The sequence below is a fragment of the Typopeltis vanoorti genome, chromosome 24 (assembly GCF_054136105.1).
Source record: "Typopeltis vanoorti isolate ZY-2024b chromosome 24, IOZ_Tvanoo_1.0, whole genome shotgun sequence".
NCBI classification, from domain to species: domain Eukaryota; kingdom Metazoa; phylum Arthropoda; class Arachnida; order Uropygi; family Thelyphonidae; genus Typopeltis; species Typopeltis vanoorti.
In genome coordinates this window covers 19,542,278-19,560,524 of record NC_143572.1, presented here as the reverse complement: position 1 = coordinate 19,560,524, position 18,247 = coordinate 19,542,278, and the positions used below count along the sequence as shown (strand labels likewise).

The 18,247-nt window shown below is 34.3% G+C and overlaps 1 protein-coding gene across 1 annotated transcript in view; it reads left to right on the top strand.

Annotated features, from left to right (window-relative positions):
* The window catches only part of LOC150092976 (sorting nexin-24-like), a 93,558-nt gene that overhangs the window by 46,372 nt on the left and 28,939 nt on the right, over positions 1 to 18,247 (top strand). Inside the window, exon 3 of the mRNA XM_090413267.1 lies at positions 967 to 1,071. Coding sequence (XP_090269393.1) covers positions 967 to 1,071 — 105 coding nt within the window. The remainder of the gene's footprint in view (positions 1 to 966; positions 1,072 to 18,247) is intronic.

Here is an 18,247-nt window from a genome sequence, read left to right as displayed (position 1 = left end):
ACAGGGATGGATATAAAACTGGTAATATGGATATGAAGATGGCTAATGGACAGTTGCCAAAAATTAGTATATGCAGGAGTATACTGTGTGGATAGTTTGGATCTCTTATAAGTCTCTGGACTCCATGGAGGTGCTTGTACAATAGTAATAATAACAATATTAATATTGTAAAATGTGTAGAACCTTAACAGTATAACTCTGAATAAACATTATTAAACCAACAAGTAAGAATGCATTTGAATCAGAAAATAAATTTCATTAAATGCTTAAAAGTACAACTACTTAATTAGAGGTAGACTACCCATCATACTAATTTTTTTTGTATGAGTTTGACACTGAAAGGTTATAAACCTGTAGTCCATTAGTATGACGATATGCTAAGTATTAAATAATGTGTAAATTGCTTTGTTAGACCAAACAATCCACTTCAGGCCTCTAATAAGTAGAGAGGTAGTCTTGTGTTCTAATGAATTTCATCCAACACATAATGGCATACCCAGTTGTAACCCAATCATTCTAATCCCAACCAGCTGGTTGGAAATGGAGGTGCTAACCAGGCTGGTAAATAAAGAATAACTTATATAATTAAACACATAAACATCATCAACCTGCCAGTATTGTTTTTACTCTACCGAAGAGAGCCAGCATCTATGTCTAAACTCTAGTTCCATTTATTAAAAAAATTAATAATAATAATAATAATTTGTTTTAAAATATGTTTTACATATATTTTTTACTCATTATTCCTAAAATGTTGTAAAAAATTAAGAATTACTGATGATCATTTAGGATTATCATGATATGATTCATTTGTGATGATGATGCCTTATTAAATTGGAGTATTTATTATTTATCCTAAATTTCTCAAAATGTGTATAAAAATGTTTCAAAAAAAAAAGTAATAACATCAAAAGTTGCAAAATTATACAAAACATATAATTCCTCAAATTAAAATTACCTTTGTAGCTTAAGAAACAACTATGCACTCCCGACTTTCCTCCAAAACGGGTCAGAAATTTAAATCCTAAAATCCTTGAACAGAGACGTCAAGCTTTAGAAAACTACATCCAGGTAACTTTGTGTGTGTGTGCATGTGCATGCTATGCTTATTCTATATACATTTAATGTAAAATCACTAATAATTTCTTAATTATGAGCCTGATAGCAGTATATATTTGTTTTACATTGCATTTTTTTTTTTATTTTATTTCCAGTTTGTTATGCATTTATATATAGAATATTTATAGTGTGTGTGTACTGATTTAGAGGCCTGTATGGTGAAAACACAGAACAACAGATTGAAACTTTTTGTCTTGGATTGAAGCAGAAGCACACAAGTGACATACTAAATTCAGATGTGAGCTTAAATTTGGCATATAACTTTTTTTTTAAGTAATCAAAATTTCATATTAATCTATGGCATATGTACACCGATGTCCAAAAACCTAAGGACGAACACTATTCCCAAAGATTACAATAGCAAATTCAGATGAATCAGCTTGTGACAATTTCTATAACAGATGATTTTGAATAGAAATCAGATACACATTGAAATTTTCAAATTACTTGCAAAGGGGTCACGTGGTAGCACTCAACAGGATAAAAGGCTGTGCTAAAACGAATTGTGTTTGAAGAAAGCTCTTTTTGTAAAGGAATAAAGTTTCAAACTTGGATGTCTTGTAACATCTCAAAGAGATCACATATGATTTCACACAGGGAAGAATTATTGGAAAGCTTGAAGGCCACAGAATTACTGATATTGCCAGAGAGGTTGGAATCTCACAAAACATTGTATCCAGGCTCTGTACAGCATTTCAAACCAATGAAATGTGTTCCACACATTTGCTAAGAGATTGCCCTTGCTGTACCATGGAGCACGAAGAGAAATTTTTGGTTATAATTGCAAAATTATAACCAAAAATCATCAATCATCAAGGAATTAAACTTTCACCTACAGTTAACTTAAACACTCTCCTCTTTGCAGACGACCAAATAATAATTACAAATTCTGAAGATAACTTACAGAAAGCTATTTTAAATCTAAATGAGATATCCAAAGATTATGGTATGATAATATCAACGGAAAAATCAAAAACAATGGCCTTTAAAGGACAAGATCCAGCAAGAACTAAAATAGTATTAGATAACAAGATCTCAGAACAGGTGAATTCATTTAACTACCTAGGATGTATGATCACTTATGAAAATGAAAAAGATATAAACATAAAAATTGCAAAATATTTAAAAATAACAGGAGTAATTAACTCTATATTTAAACCAAACCTAGTTCAAAAACAAACCAGACTAAAAGTATACAATACATTAGCCCTACCGGTCTTAATGTATGGAAGCGAAATCTGGACAATAAAACAAAAAGACAAACAAAGATTAACAACAGCAGAAATGAAATTTATGAGAAAAACTGCAAAGTATACCCTATTTGACCACAAAAGAAACGAAGATATTATGAAAGAATTAAACCAAGAACCAGTAATTGAAAAAATTAAAAAATATAAACATAAATGGATGGAACACGTTCAAAGATTGAAAACAGAAAGATTACCAAAACAAGCCTTAAAGTACAAGCCATTAGGAAAAAGAAAACCAGGACGTCCTCTCAAACGATTCAACGATGACTTCTAAGGCCGGAACAGGCCATACTAGGCCTAAATCCTTGATACGTATGATGATGATGATTATGATAATTGCAAAATGTGATTGATGCACCATGGTAGGTCTGCTTGCAAGTCGGCTCCATTCAAGCAAAGGATTGCAGATATCTTGACAAACTGTGGCAAGACGTCTGTGACAAGTAGGTCTATACACCTGAAGGCTGTAGTCTGCTAACCTTTATCCACAGCTCATTGTAGAGCATGTTTTCAGTGGTGTTGTATCTATGCAATTTGGACAAGACACCAATGGGCTGTAATTTGCTCTTTACAGATGAAAGTGTAGTTTTAGTTTTTCCTCTGATTCTAAACTTGAAAGTGGTTACTACTTATCATTTTGAGAATGTTATTGAAAGGAATAAATACAGCGGTGATGAGGGATCATGGTGTGGGAATGCATTATGCTTAATGGACACACTAAGCTACAAATGCTAGAAAAAGGGACTGTGACTGGCAAATGATATTGCAACAAAGTTCTTGAATGTCATGTTCGATTGTTTGGTGCTGTAGGCAAAGAATTCATTTTTGTGGATGACAATGCCACATCACATTGTACACGAGCAGTGGAGATACTTCTGGGGACCGAGGATATTAATCAAATCAAGTGGCCATTACACTCTCCAGATCTCAACTCCGTAAAACATGTTTGGGACACAATAGGGAGATGCGTTGCTACTAGCAGTTCCCCTCTAGAAAACAAACAAGGCCTTATCCTTGTTCTGGAGGAGGAGTGAGCCAGTTTGTTTCAAGAACTCCTGAATCTCTTGGTGCTAAGCATGGTATGATGTTGTGAGAGTTGCATCGCAGTTTAGGGTGGACTGAAAGATCTCTTTGCATAGTTTTCTGTAAGCATTGTATGTTAATTCCTTAACTATGGCCTTTGGAAATTTGTAACTTTATTTGGTGTGATAACAAAGTAACACACGATATCAACATTGTGTGCAGCTACTATAAAGGGGCACACTCATCCTATGTACGTAATCAGCTTATGTACATAGGATGAGTACGTAATCGTTTGACAGTAATGGGGAAATGTCACACGATGAGCTATGTTGATTACGTACACTTAGATGATTATAGATATTTAAGAAAGTCCTTTTGATGTAACTAAGTTCTTGTTGAAGTTCATCTTCTGACAACAAGGATCTCGCCCGATGAGCTAGTGTGGAAAAACGTAGTAATGAAGATAACTCAAACCCAACAGTCTACATCTCCTTACTGTATATAAGTTCTCTTTCTCCTAAACTGCGAAAATCCTGAAGAAATCTAATGTTAAAACATATTTCTACACCTTTCCAAAACTTTGATCTTACCTCAGTCAACCTAAAGTAAAACACAACCTTCTTCAGTTCCCAGGAGTATACAAAATCATTTGCAGTTACGGCAAACCATATTATGGCCATACAGAAAAGTCCATCTCTCTCTCTCCGCCTAGAAGAACACCAAAGTGACATTTCTTATAACAGAGTCCGTGCTAGTGCCCTATCCAGCATGTTTTATTCTTGGCCAATCATCAAATAGACTGGAACTCAACTTCAAACATCCATAAATGCTCCGATGAATTAGAAAGATGTATCTTGGAATCCAAAGAAATAGCTCTCGACCCTACCTATCTAAACAGCAATCTCAGTTACAGCCTGCCTGATTCAGATTCACATAGCGCTGTAATCCAGTTTTGGCGCACTCATGATATCATTCACACGCACAGTGCTTCATGCCAGAACTAACTCTCGGACTCGATTTTAAACTCAACTACTACTTGTTCTAAACTCGTAATAGTTTAGAACAAGTAGTAGTTGTGTCTAAAGTAGAATATTGATATTTTTAAGATGTTGTTTTCTCCATGATACTGTATTCACCTGACGAAGTCTGCATTTCCGATGAAACTAGTAGTGAAACCTTATTAAATCTCTTGTATTTTTTCTCGGTGTTTAAGTCAGTTAATAATTATAAACATATACATATATGATGGAAGATGGGCATCTGGAGTGTTGAGTCCCATTTCCTGCTGCACCATGCTAATGGCTAAGGTTGCATTTGGTATAAACAGCATGAAGCCCACCGTTGTAAATAATGAACAATGCTTTGCAGCACATTCTGGCGTAACGTGAGTTATGTGTAAGCAGTGAGTGTCCGTGAAGTTTAATTTTGTATGTGAGTAAGTGTTTGTCTTTTCATTATCGAAAGTCTAAATGTTGCTCATTTTTATTTTAAAGATTTAATTTGGCTCAATGGAGAAAAAAAAGCACCAAAGAAAAGCAATTTCTTTGGAAATGAAAATTGCAATTTTAGATCGCTTAGAAAAGGAGAAGGATCTATTGCGATTGGTAAACATTTTAATTTAGGTGAATCTATTATAAGAGCAATTAAAAAGAATGAAGCCGCAATAAGAAAATCTGTCATTTCTGGCACAAAACTAAGTGCCAAATTATCATCGTACTCAAGAGATGCTTTATTAGAAAAAACGGAATGAGCGCTCATAATTTGGATTGAAGAATTAACTCAAAGAAGAATCCTATAAGTGGTTATTTAATTAAACGAAAAACTCTTCGGGTTTTATGAACAGATGAAGCAATTGGAGCTGTCTACTTCTGCTTCCCAGGCTGATAAAGAATTTTTGGCTAGCAAAGAATGGTTAACCTGGTTTTTAAAAAGGAATTCACTTCATAACGTGAAGATTACAGGCGAGGTTGCAGCAGCAGATGAAGAAGCAGCCAAATATTGTCAAGAGAAGTTAGCCAGAATTATTGAAGATGGTGGATATTGTCCCGATCAAGTGTTTAACACTGACGAATCAGGATTGTTTTGGAAGAAATGCCTAGTCGAACTTACATCGCAAAGTCTGAGAAAAAAGCAAGTGGGTTTAAAGCAAGCAATGATTGAGTAGCATTGTTACTTTGTAGCAATGCATCAGAAAATCGAATGTTGAAACCCATCCTAGTAAATCGATCTCTAAGACCACGTGCTCTAAAAGACAAAGATCTAAAACAGCTACCGGTACATTGGATGGCTAATACAAAGGCCTGGGTAACAACTGCTGTATTTACTGAATGGTTCAATAATTGCTTTGTACCAGAAGTAGAAACATATATGAAGCAAAAAGCTCTTGATTTTAAAGTTTTATTAATTGTTGACAATGCACCAAGTCATCCGCATTTAGAACATCCAAATGTGCTGGTATTGTTTTTTCAACTCAGTACAACAAGCATTATTCAGCCATTAGATCAAGGCATAATTGCTACTTTTAAAAAATGTTACGTTAAGCACACTTTTCAATTTATATTGGATAAACTAGAAAATGAATCATTAACAGTAACTGACATTTGGAAAAAATTTTCTGTTTTGGACTGCTTAAATCATGTTGCATCTGCTATTACTGAAATAAGATCACAAACTTTAAATGCCTGCTGGAAAGCAGCTTGGCCTGGATGTGTTGCAAACAGCGCAACCATGCAAACATCTACATTATCAGCTGAAATCATTACTTTGGCACAGGAAATTAGAATGACGTAGACGAATCGCTTATGGATAATGCCTTAAGTGACAATGATATTATTGGATATCGATTAACTTTAGATATCTTCAAAGATCCAGAAAACGATAGTGAAGCAGAAGAAAAACCTCTAACCTTCACTGCAAATATAATTCGAGAAGATCTTGAAGTGTGCAGTAAATTGGAAAATCATTTTCTTGTTAATGACACAAATTCTGAATGAGCCTTTAAATTCCAATGTGAGCTGAAGAACTGTATGTCTGGATATCGCGAGCTGTATAAAAAATTAGTAAAATCATCATCGCAAAGTTTAATCACTGATTACATTGTCAGAAGAAAAAAATCAGCACAGAAGGAGGGTGAAGCTAATTCTGTTTGTGAAGAACTATTGCCTTTACCATACAGATGTGATGCGCTGACTATCTTTTCTGGTGATGTGATTTTGCATCAGTTCGCAAACGTTGCCGAATATTGTCTAATAGCAACGATAATTCTGATGAAAAAATGTAAAAAAAAATTTTACCTTTCAATAAAATTAAATGAATAAAGCTTTAAAACAAACTTAGGCATTCTTATTTTCCTGAATTTTTATAAACTTTTTAATGTGATTTTAGGTTTATTTTAATTCATTGCTTCGGTTTTATGCAGTTTTAGAAAAGCATGGAATGTGTATCTCTAATTTTTAAACGTAAGTTAGGTCTTTTTTGTACGATTTTTTTATATGCGGTTTTCTGTGGAACGTATCTACCGCATAAAAAGAGACCCGACTGTGTATATATATATATATATGTGGTCTTCATATACAGTCATACCCAGACTTACGTGAATCCAGAGTTACGTGGTTTCTTATATGTATGTATTCCCATCCCGCTTCACGCCTCACCACTAGTCATATCTTTCAGGCGCCGGCCGCATTCGCCAGTGTCGCACATGCTGTGAACAAGCACTGATGTGTTTCACGCGGTCTCCATTCATACACGATTTTTATAGTCTACAAACCTTGCAATTGTTTAATGTTATGTTCTTGATAAAAATTTTATCACATAAAAAATAATAATGTCATCCAAAAGAAGCAAGTCCAATTCTTCTACTGCTAACAAGAAAAGAAAAACATTGACTTTGGAAACAAAATTCAACATTATTAAGGATTTTGAAGGCAGAATGAAAATTTGTGAGCTAGCAAAGAAGTTCGATCTACAGGAATCCACAGTAAGAACAATCATAAAAGAAAGGTTTACAGATTTTGGAGGACATAGATTCTAACGAGGAACGAATTGTAGCCACAAGGCAAGGAATAAAAAAATCATTAGCTTGCTGTGAAGAAATTTTGCGTGACAAGAAAAAGACGTTATGCCGTCAGACGAATCTATTAGATTTTATGAAACCATCGACATCGAAATAACTTTCTTTTTTTTATGTACGAAGAACTACAATTATGATTATATTTCTTAAAAAATATAGGTGTTTTTGTAAGCCTTTGGTCCCAATTGTATTTTTGTATATATAAATTACATGCAAAATTATACCCCAAGTTACGCGAATTTGACTTATGCACTTTTTGTTGGTCCTACCTACTGCGTAACTTTGGGGTTTTATTGTTTGTGTGTGTATATATATATATATATACTCCACTTGATGACTTTAATATGAAGGTTGAAACGTTGGGAAATTAGTTATTCCTAGTATGATTGTAGTCTCCATAATTTACCAAAATGAATGCTGATCACTGTGTAACACTAAAGGAAAGGATTGAAAAAACAATTAATTTTCATCTTAATTAATATATATGTGCAGTTGCTTTGTCATGTGACTTCATCTGATATCTGTGTTGAATAGGATACATACCTGCTGTCCATTTCTTTACATAAAGAAGTGAACAGTCTGGAATTTGTTAGCCTGAATTTTATAAATTTAACTATTTTGAACAGTATTTAGTTATTTTGATTGGTAAAGAAATGGGGCTAGCTGAGGAATTGGATAAGTGCGATCGACATATAGGAGTGACTGAAACAAAAAAGACAAAAACTGGTGAGATCTTTGTGAGTAATAAATACGAAATGGTATATTCAGGCAGTAACAATCAGGGAAGAGGAGTAGCTATAGTATTCAACACTAAAAGCTTGGGCAAACATCAGAATGGGAAACTGGATAATGATACTTATTTGTGCCTATGAAATACTCCGAAGGGAAAATTTGGAGGAAAGAGCAAAGCTATTAATAATGACAAATACCTGTTGGATTTCTGCTCAGGACATGGACTAGGTATTACCAACACAAATGTTCCACATAAAATTGTGCACAAATTCACATGGAGAGAGGAGGCAAGGAATAAGAAAAGTCTCATTCACTATGTTATTGTTGATAGGGATGTTTTCTCACCTAGCAGTAAACTAGAGTGTACAGAGGATTTGAAATTGGAAGTGATCACCATTTAGTCTTGAGCAGGATAAAATTAAATTTCATATTGAAAAAAGAACATGTAAGAAAGTTTTAAAGCAAATAATAGTTGATCAACTCTCAGATGTGAACTGTTAACACATACATTATTCAACAAAAAATGAAAGAGTTTGAAAACAGGAGCCAAACCTTGGAAATCCAGTGGCAAATCCTGAAGAAAACATTGATTGATTCAGCCAGAGAGGCATGTGGTGAGGTTGTCTGCAAGGATAGTAAAATCAGAACTCCATGGTGGACACAAGAAGTTAAAGAGGCAGTGAAAGAAAAGAAGAAGAAAGCATATCAAAAGTTCCTTACATTTTGTCTCTTACTTTCGTACATTTGTCTCTGTATTCTCTAAGAGCACAAGATGACAAATAAGTCATATTAACACGGTGCTAAACACTGTGCAAAGCTAACTAAACAAAAGTAATGGGAAAACTTTGGTAAGAACATAGAAAATAAATATTAGGATGGTGGCAAGATATTTTGGAGGTTATTGAAAAAACTCAGAAATGGAGGAAAGAGTGCTGTAAAAGGAATTAGAGATGATAAATGACATGAAAACTGGAGAAAAAGATATCCTTGATGTATGGAGTAATTACTTCGAAAAATTGCTAAATTAAACAATCAGTGACACTCAACAGGCATGCAATCAAGAATACATATCCATACTTGAAGTAGAAAAAGCCATTCAAAAGCCTGAAATGTGGAAAGGCAAGAGGAGTAGATGGTATTCGACCAGAAATACTCAAGTATGGAGGTAAAAAATCTTTAAAAAAATCTTACGGTGGCTGCACTGCATAGTTCAGAAGGCCTGGATGGTGGGATGAATTCCAGATGATTGGAGCAGAGCTCTCATAGTATCCATACATAATAAGGGAAATAAAATTGAATGTGAGAATTACAAAGGTATGAAAGTATTTCCCTACTGAGTGTTCCTGGTAAGGTTTATGCAAGTATACGTGAGAAACAGTTGAGAAGGATTGTAGAAAGGAAGCTTGGTAAAGAAACAAGCTAGATTCAGGCCAAATAGAGGTTGGCAGGATCAGATTTTCATTTTTCTTTACTTTATGCGGATGATGGTATACTTCTAAATAAATCCGGTAGAAGTCTGCAAGATTCCCTGACTAAATTGAATAACTGTTGTAATAGATTTGGTTTGAAGGTCAGCAATAACAAGACAAAGACAATTAAAATAGGCATAACTTGAAAACATCATCTGCATTGTGAATGGAGAACCTGTAGAACAAGTAAAACATTTCAGCTATTTAATCACAATTTTTAGTGAAAATGGTAAATTAAATATGGAAATAGACAACAGAATCAACAAAGCTGGTATGGTAGGAAGTCAACTGAATAAATTTATATGAAATAAAAGAGAAATTAGTCAAAACACTAAATTAGCCATATACAAAAGAGTCTTCAAACCAATTTTAACTTATGGATCTGAGAGCTGGGTTAGAAATAAAACACTTGACCGAAGACTAGAGACTGCATGGAAGAGACTCTCCGACCTCAAATCTTGCAAAACACCTCACTAACATGATTTTACAACAGATAGGAACAACAACATCATTCATTAAGAACAGTGCACATTTTATTGAGAAGGTAAAGGATATATACATAGAACCTTCAGACAGCTTGGCAAGTTTGAATGTAGTAGCCTCTTTACAAATGTTCCCAGAAACGAAATAGTGAATCTCCTTGAAGACTTTTTTCCACCAGACATTGTAGAACTATATAAACATTGCATAAAAAATACGTTTTTCATGTATCAAAACAAATTTTTTGGAACAAAAAGAACTGGCAGTGGCTCCCCCCCCCTCTCTCCAGCTTTAGCTAACCTATGTGGAAAATTTTGAAAATAATGCATTAAACCACTATCATAAAAAACCGAAAATTTGGCTTCGTTATGTAGATGATATTTTTATCATATGGCCAGGAACAACAGAGGAACTCACTGCTTTTAAAGATTATCTTAATAATCTACACAACAACAACAACATAAAATTCACTTTGGAACAAGAAGAACATAAAAAAACTTCCTCTTTTTAATATCCTAATAGAAATCAATGAAAAAGATAATAGATCATCTTTCTCCATTTATAGAAAACCCACCAACACAGGAAGATTTCTTAATGCGGCCTCACACCACCACCCGAGGCAAAAAATAAGTTTAATAAAATCCTTGAGAGATTGAGCTTACAATATTTCCAGCACAAGAAAAAAGAGAAATGAAGAATTACATTATTTAACACAGATCCTCAGAAAAAATGGTTTTGAACCTAAGATGATCAAGAAAATCCTCAACACCTCCTACAAGAATCTCACAAAAGCAAGATTTCAAGAACGCAATCATGCTACCATACATCAAGAATGTTACAGACAAATTGGCCAAATTACGAAGCAAACATAACATTAAAGTTGCTTTTCTTCCACTGGAAAAAAAAAATATCAAGATTTCTACATCCCCCAAAACCTCTACATCACCCTTTTAAAAAACCAGGTGTATATAAAATTCATTGTTTCTGTGGCATCTGCTATGTAGGCCAGACGGGAAGATCAGGGGAAGTTGTATGAATGAACACCAAAAAGACGTGCAAAAAAGGAGAGAACACAAATCAGGCCTAGCATCCCACACAACTTCCACCGGCCATAATGTACTCTGGCATAAAACAAACGCCTTATATTGAAAAAAACTGTTTCACAAGGAAGTTTAAAGAAGCTGCTAATATGCTTGAATTCCAACACAATGCAGCAAAAACCAGGGCCTAATTCTACACCAAGTTTGGTCAGCATTGATAAAAAATATACCTAAGTCAAACCTCGGACAGTGTGAACGTGAACAACAGAACGTGACAACATCCAGCATTGTTCAAACTTAGCATGCATAGATTCTGAATTCGAATTTTTTAATTTAATGAACAGTTAGAAGGCCATAACATCATAGAATGGACTATTTTGCCATCTCATTTCTTGTGTTTAAACTTTTAGTTACCTTTAACCCCTGAAGATGTAAGTCAAACAACATACGAAACTTGTCGGGTTTGTTTATTTTTATTTATCTTAATAAACATGTGGTCGCAATACCGGAATCTTTCTTATGAATTGGTTTGTTTTTTTTTATATGTTGCTTCCATCCACAAAATTATGAATTGGTTTGTTTTTTTTTATGTGTTGCTTCCATCCACAAAAGGTTTTTTGTAAACCTATAGTACATTTATACTGTGGGTGGTCTAAGGATTATTGCTATTATTTTTTAAAATTAATTTTATATATTTTTTACATAGTCTGGAAACCCTGCTCTAGAAACCAACTTCAAGTTCCATGTTTCCATGTTCAGTGAAATTAAAAATGTCTTTACTAGCTGTACACTGATAAAGGATGACAAAACAGATTTTCCTCCACTTCATTCAAGTAACATGCAAATACAATTATGATGTCTAGATCAGAAACATTTGCAGTCTTATCTAATTAATTACAAAGCATAAAATGCACTTGTTTTTTAAACATCCTTTCCATCATAATGGATTCAGAATCGTCAGATATATCACAGATTTTACAAGATACTGTTATTGGAGAAAGATATAATCAATACAATACAAATTCCTTACACTTTCACCTGATAATAGCTTTTGCACATGGGAAAAATCAAATTTTTGAGTGATGTATCAACATCATAACTTTCTTCATATGTACTCTCAACGGGGTATATATGATACTGCATGATAAGTTTATATCATTACTAATTGCATATCAGTAATTTTTCTCCAAATAGTCTTATTATTTGTTGACACTCAAGAGGTTGGTTGGTTGGTCAACCTGTATATAGGAAAATTCTTGAATTCTAACAATGTAAACCTAATATCTTCATTTTTAATATGATTCTGAAATTGATGCCATCTGTTTACTCCCCTCATTTTTCTCAGCACTCTCATATCTGAGGTCGATAGTCTTTGATTAAGTGCTTTATTTGTAACCTAACCCTAACTTGCAGATCCATAACTTAAAACTAGTTTGAACACTGTCTTGTACACAGCTAGTTTAGTATTTTGGCTAATTTCTCTCTTATTCCATATAAATTTATTCAACTGGCTCCCCAGCATACCAGCTTTTTTATTTTACTGTCTATTTTTAGATTTAATTTGTCATTGTTACTAAAAACTTTGCCTAAATAGCTGAATATTTTACTTGTTTTGTTGGTTCTATATTGAGAATATATTAGAAGTTTTCGTCTGTGCGGTTAGCCTAGTGGCCGTGCGCTTTGCAACCATATGCCTGGGGAAGGAGTGTCCTAGGTTCGATTCACAGTGATGGGGGAGGCTGAAGGATCTTCCTCAGCCATAGCCAAGTTAGCCAGTTAAGATTTTTTCCCCCAGTTTATCCTGGGGTTTTTCATCCCGCAAAGCAGGCAAACTGGCCTTGAACTCAACATTATGGACATAGGATACACTGAGACGTAGGGCTGACCACCTTATCCTGTGAACGGTTTGAGGTTCCGATGATTAATAAACCCTTGACACCTCAAAGTAAAAGAAGGAAAGTGAGATGAGATTAGAAGTTTTCTATGTTCATATCTATTTTTATGGTTTTGGTCTTTTTTGTTACTGATTTTCATGCCAAAATGTTATTACAGCAATTATTTAATTTAGTCAGAGAATCCTGGAAGCCCTGGATTTATTTAGAATACAACATCATCTACATAAAGAAAAGAGTTATCTTGATATTGCTTATTTAAATATCAGGTTTTAATTCCACTGCTTTCATATTATGATCCATACAGATGATGAACAAGAACAGAGATACTGTGCACCCTTGTCTTATGCCTGATTTTACATCAAACCATCTTCCTGTATTTCCTTAAGTTCTACCTTATTTACATCATATAATTATAGTACAATTATATGATGTAAATGACACCTTGTTATATTCTCACGATTTCTCAACTATTTATTGTTAAGTGAAAATCTGATTTTGACTTCTATTTCTCTAACCCAGCTTGCTCTTTGTCAAGTTTCTCTTCCACAATTTTTTTTGGCCTCTTCTCAACATAAATCTTACCTGAAACATGTATTAGAGAAATCCTCTGTAATTTTCACATTTAGTTTCACATGGAAACTATGAAAGCTCTACTCCAGTCATCTGGATTTCATCCTTCTGAATTATGCAGTATAGCCACTGAAAAACTTTTATATCTCCATGTTTGAGCATTTCTGATCAAAGATCACCTATTCCAGCTGCCTTTCCACATTCAGGTTTTTGATAGCTTTTTGTATCTCAAGTATTGATATGTACTCCAGTTTGCATTCCTCTTGAATATTTTCTACTACTGTTCTGTCACTGCTTGTTTCATTTAACTGTCTCTAATTACTTCAGCCATCAAGAATATCTTTATCTTTGACTCCTTTTACCACACTCTTTCCTCCATTTCTAAGCATTTTCAAATAGCTTCCAGGACATTATACCATCTTCCTGATATTTATCTTAATGAAATCATCCCACAACTTTTGTTTAACTACTTTAACACATAGCTTTGTCCTTTTACATTTTTTCTCTGTATTCTGCTAACTTATTTACTAGGAACTTTCAGTATGCTTTCTTTTTTTCCAGAATTGCCTCTACCTTCTTGTTTCCACCATGGATTTCCTATTTCTCTGTTCCTTGCAGACAACTTCTTCACATTCCTCCTTAGCTGAGTTAGTCAATGTTTTCTTCAGAGATTGCCACTGAGATTCCAAGGTTTGGTTCTTGTTTTTGAACTATTTCATTTTTTCTTGAATAATGTTTGTATAGTTGAATCTGTGCTTCACCTGTAAAAGCTGCTGAACTTTAATTTTTTTTAAAACATTCTTTTTAAATTTTTTTTAAAACAAGCGATTTTTATTTTAAAAAAAATAAAAAAATTAATTTTTTTTAAAACAAGCGATCACCCTTCACATACTGTGAAGGGTGATCGCTTCCAATTTCAAATCCTCTTTAAACTCTTGTATCCTTGAACAATCATGAAATTATCACTATCAATAATAACATAGTCAATGAGGCTTTTCTTATTTCTTGTCTTCTCTCCAAATAAACTTGTACATCTTTATGTTGGAACATGGTTTTAGTAGACATACAGTAGGTACTTACCATTATTATTAGCTTTGCCCTTTTCTCAAAATTTTTGCAAAATTTTTCTGTGTCTGGTAGGATTTATTTTCTACTGTTTAAATCTTCAACAAGGATCACCTCTTCCATGTTATTGCCTGCTTTAATGATGCAAAAAATTCTTCTATTTCTTCTTTTGGAGAACCTTCTGTTGGACCATAGGAAGAACAAATTTCATTTTCCAATTTTTCTTTTGGAATTTGCTCATAACTCTACTTAAAATTGCTTAAACAAGAAGTTTATCTTTGTGTTTGGTAGTGATCATTATTTCCTGAATATGACATCCTGTATTTATTACTTAGTAGATTCTCACTTGTTTTAGTCCATTTGTCTCAATAACACCAATATGTCTACTTGGTACTTTTCAGTTTTGAAAGTTCAGTTTCCTTTCCATTAATACCCCTTATGTTGATAGTTCTGTTAATTTCTTCTGAAGTTGTGTTTGTTCCAGTAACTGACTTTTCACTGTTCTCCTTGGTTCCATGATGAAAACAGTTCAGGCTTTGTTTAACCAGATGATGTTCCAGCTGGCATGAAATCTCATGCCTGTTTCTGGTTTAAATCAATAGAGAGCAATTTGGTTGGCTAAGTCCCCAGTTGACAGTCTGTCTTTGTTTGCTCAGTACCCAGTGGATACCTACTTATGGGATGTACCATGTGAAGGTGAGGATTGGACATTAAGTCAGAAGCTCCAGTTGATTATCTGGCTTTGATACTTAGTGTCCCCCCCCCCCCCAAGTGATATATGAGAATCAGAATTAGTTACGTTGGGTTCTTGTAATTTCTGCTTTAAATAATCAACTGGCTTTTCTGTATAATTATTTATTTTTTATGTGGCTCCCACCCACAAAAACCTCTTGTGGGTGACAGCCACAAATAGAATAATTATGCCACGGGTTGGATAGAAATTTTTTTTTTTTTTTTCAATTTTCATTATGTTTAATAAAATTTTTTTTTAAATATTTAAAAATTTTTAAATATTTTTAAAGACAGATATTTGCTTTTTACATATCTGAAAACTCTACACCAGAGACTAAACATGGGACTTTTTTCAAGCCCACTGTCCCACTTACTGGATCCCTGAAGTAGCTTGAAAAAAGTCCTATGTTTGGTCTTCATTACACCAACACATGAAGTTCACCTTCCATCCAAAGATAATTACAAATATCTATTTCCATGGCAGGATTTCATTTTTGCATTTTGCTACTGTTGGCAAGCACTTTCCCACAAATGATACACTGTTACTAAGGATATTTTCTCTTTTTAATATTTGTTTTCATGCCAGTGTTTTAAACAGCTTTATGTACTAAATTAAATTATACTTGATAATTTATATTCATGTTTAATCCTATGAGAGGCTATTGACTTCATAATAAAATGGTACACCTTTTTGTTACTAGTATGTGGAAAATATGTGACTTTTGCATTAATTCAACCTTGTATCTTTCTGGGTCTAGCTCCCAATGATGAGACCTCATTAAAGGTCAAAATTGGTCTGTGTAGCAGTGACCTTCCCTTAATATTTAGCAATATACATGACCAAAAAGAAGTGTGGTTTGCATTTAGGAACACTTGTATACAAAGGATGCTGATGTGAAGTCAACATTCTCTGTATAAAAGTAGCCTAGTCAAGAAGATACTTCACATGCAAATATTTTGCTTACACTTAGTCAAAGGATTAAACAAGAATATAATTTCTTAGCAAGTATAATTTACTTTACAGACAAGTGAAAACATTTTATACAGTTTTATGTATTGTTTACAAATTTTGACTAGTTGAATGAATTTTATGGGTTTGTTGGAGGTCATCTTGGGATGAATTTGAAGAATGATTTTCATTTTCATTCTTCTCATTAACTTCATCAACATCATTCATCTTTATGCTTTTGTGTGTGTGTGTTGGGGGGGGTATGTATTACTTTACTCCATCACACTTCATGTGGTGAAACTCTCAATTTTAAAATAAAAAGAAAACAACTGAAACTAAACTACAAATCTAACTTGCACACAGATTTGTATCCTAGGATATCTCATATGTAACTTGACCTACAATGCTTGAAAAGAAGTCAATGGACACCATAGTGTGAGGAACAAACAGCCATGGCACCCGCCTTAATAAGATGTAGGACCTCCTTTTGCTGCGATGACTGCAGCAATCCTACGGAGCATACTTTCCACAAGCATATGATAGTGATCAACAGGAATTTTGGACCATTCTGCCTGTAGGCATGTAATAAGGTCCTGGACTGTTGTGGGGCAGACATCCCTTGATCTCACCTGACACTCCAGTTCCATCCTATAGATGTTCAATAGGATTGAGATCATCAGGACTTTGTGGAGGCCAGTCAGTGTGACATTCGTGTCCACAAATCATGCAGTTACAGCAGCAGCTGATTGTCCAGAATGTTCAGACATCTCTTGTAGTTCAGTGTTTGTTCAGTGTATATACACCACAGAGGTCCAAGGCCAAACTAGGAAAAACAGGACCATACCATCACACTGCCACCTCCAAATTTCATAGTTGGGGTTATGCACTCTGGTAAGAGATGTTCATCGGGCATCCACCATATCCACAACCTTCCATCTGCTTGGTAGAGGGTGTAGTATGATTTATCGCTTCATAACACAGCTTTCCTCCCTTCAGTGTTTTGATCACTGAAGACAGCGCTGTATGTTGGTTTGGGTAATGTGGGGCTTGCATATCATGGTCCTACCATGGAAACCCATGGTAGTACTGCAATATATTGTGAGCCTTGGTTCTGAATGTTTTTATTTAGATTCATGTTCCAGTCAATGCCTGGAACTCCGCATTCAACATGTCAGTCGACAAATGGCAGTTTTTATATATTATTCTTTGTAGCATCCTACAGTCACATTTGGTGAGTGTGGTGGTTTGTCCACTGCGGGTAGTTCTTGCAGTTGACTCCTTGCACTTCTATCTCAGTATGGTATCACTGATTGTTGACCTGTATGGCCCAGTTTGTTAACTGTGCCATTACAGGTCATCATCAGTTTGTTAACTATCTGTTCAGCAAACTGTTAACAGTTTGCTGAACAGATAGGCCTGCAACATGGCATCCTATCACAATGCATCTCTTTCAAAATGTGTCAGTTCCCTTCTCACAGCCATTTCACCTGGACACAGTTGCACTGAATTGGGAGCATCGTATTCCTTCAGTTTATACTGGCTACAAATGCGTGACTCATTACATGGCATGATATACCTTGCCCATGTCTGTTGACTTCTTTCCAAGCAGTATTTATTTAACTCATTAAACCCATCAAAAGGTTGAGTCTTCACACACTTTATAACCAAAATAAAAATCTTTAATTTGCAAATAGAACAACACAAATGTATACAATATCAAATCAACTACTTAACTATGCAAGTGCCAATATATTCTTCATATCACAATTCCAAATGACATGAAAAACACTAGCTACCAAATTTCCTTCAGTTACATAAGCCAACTTTTGTCCATATAGGATATGGACAAAA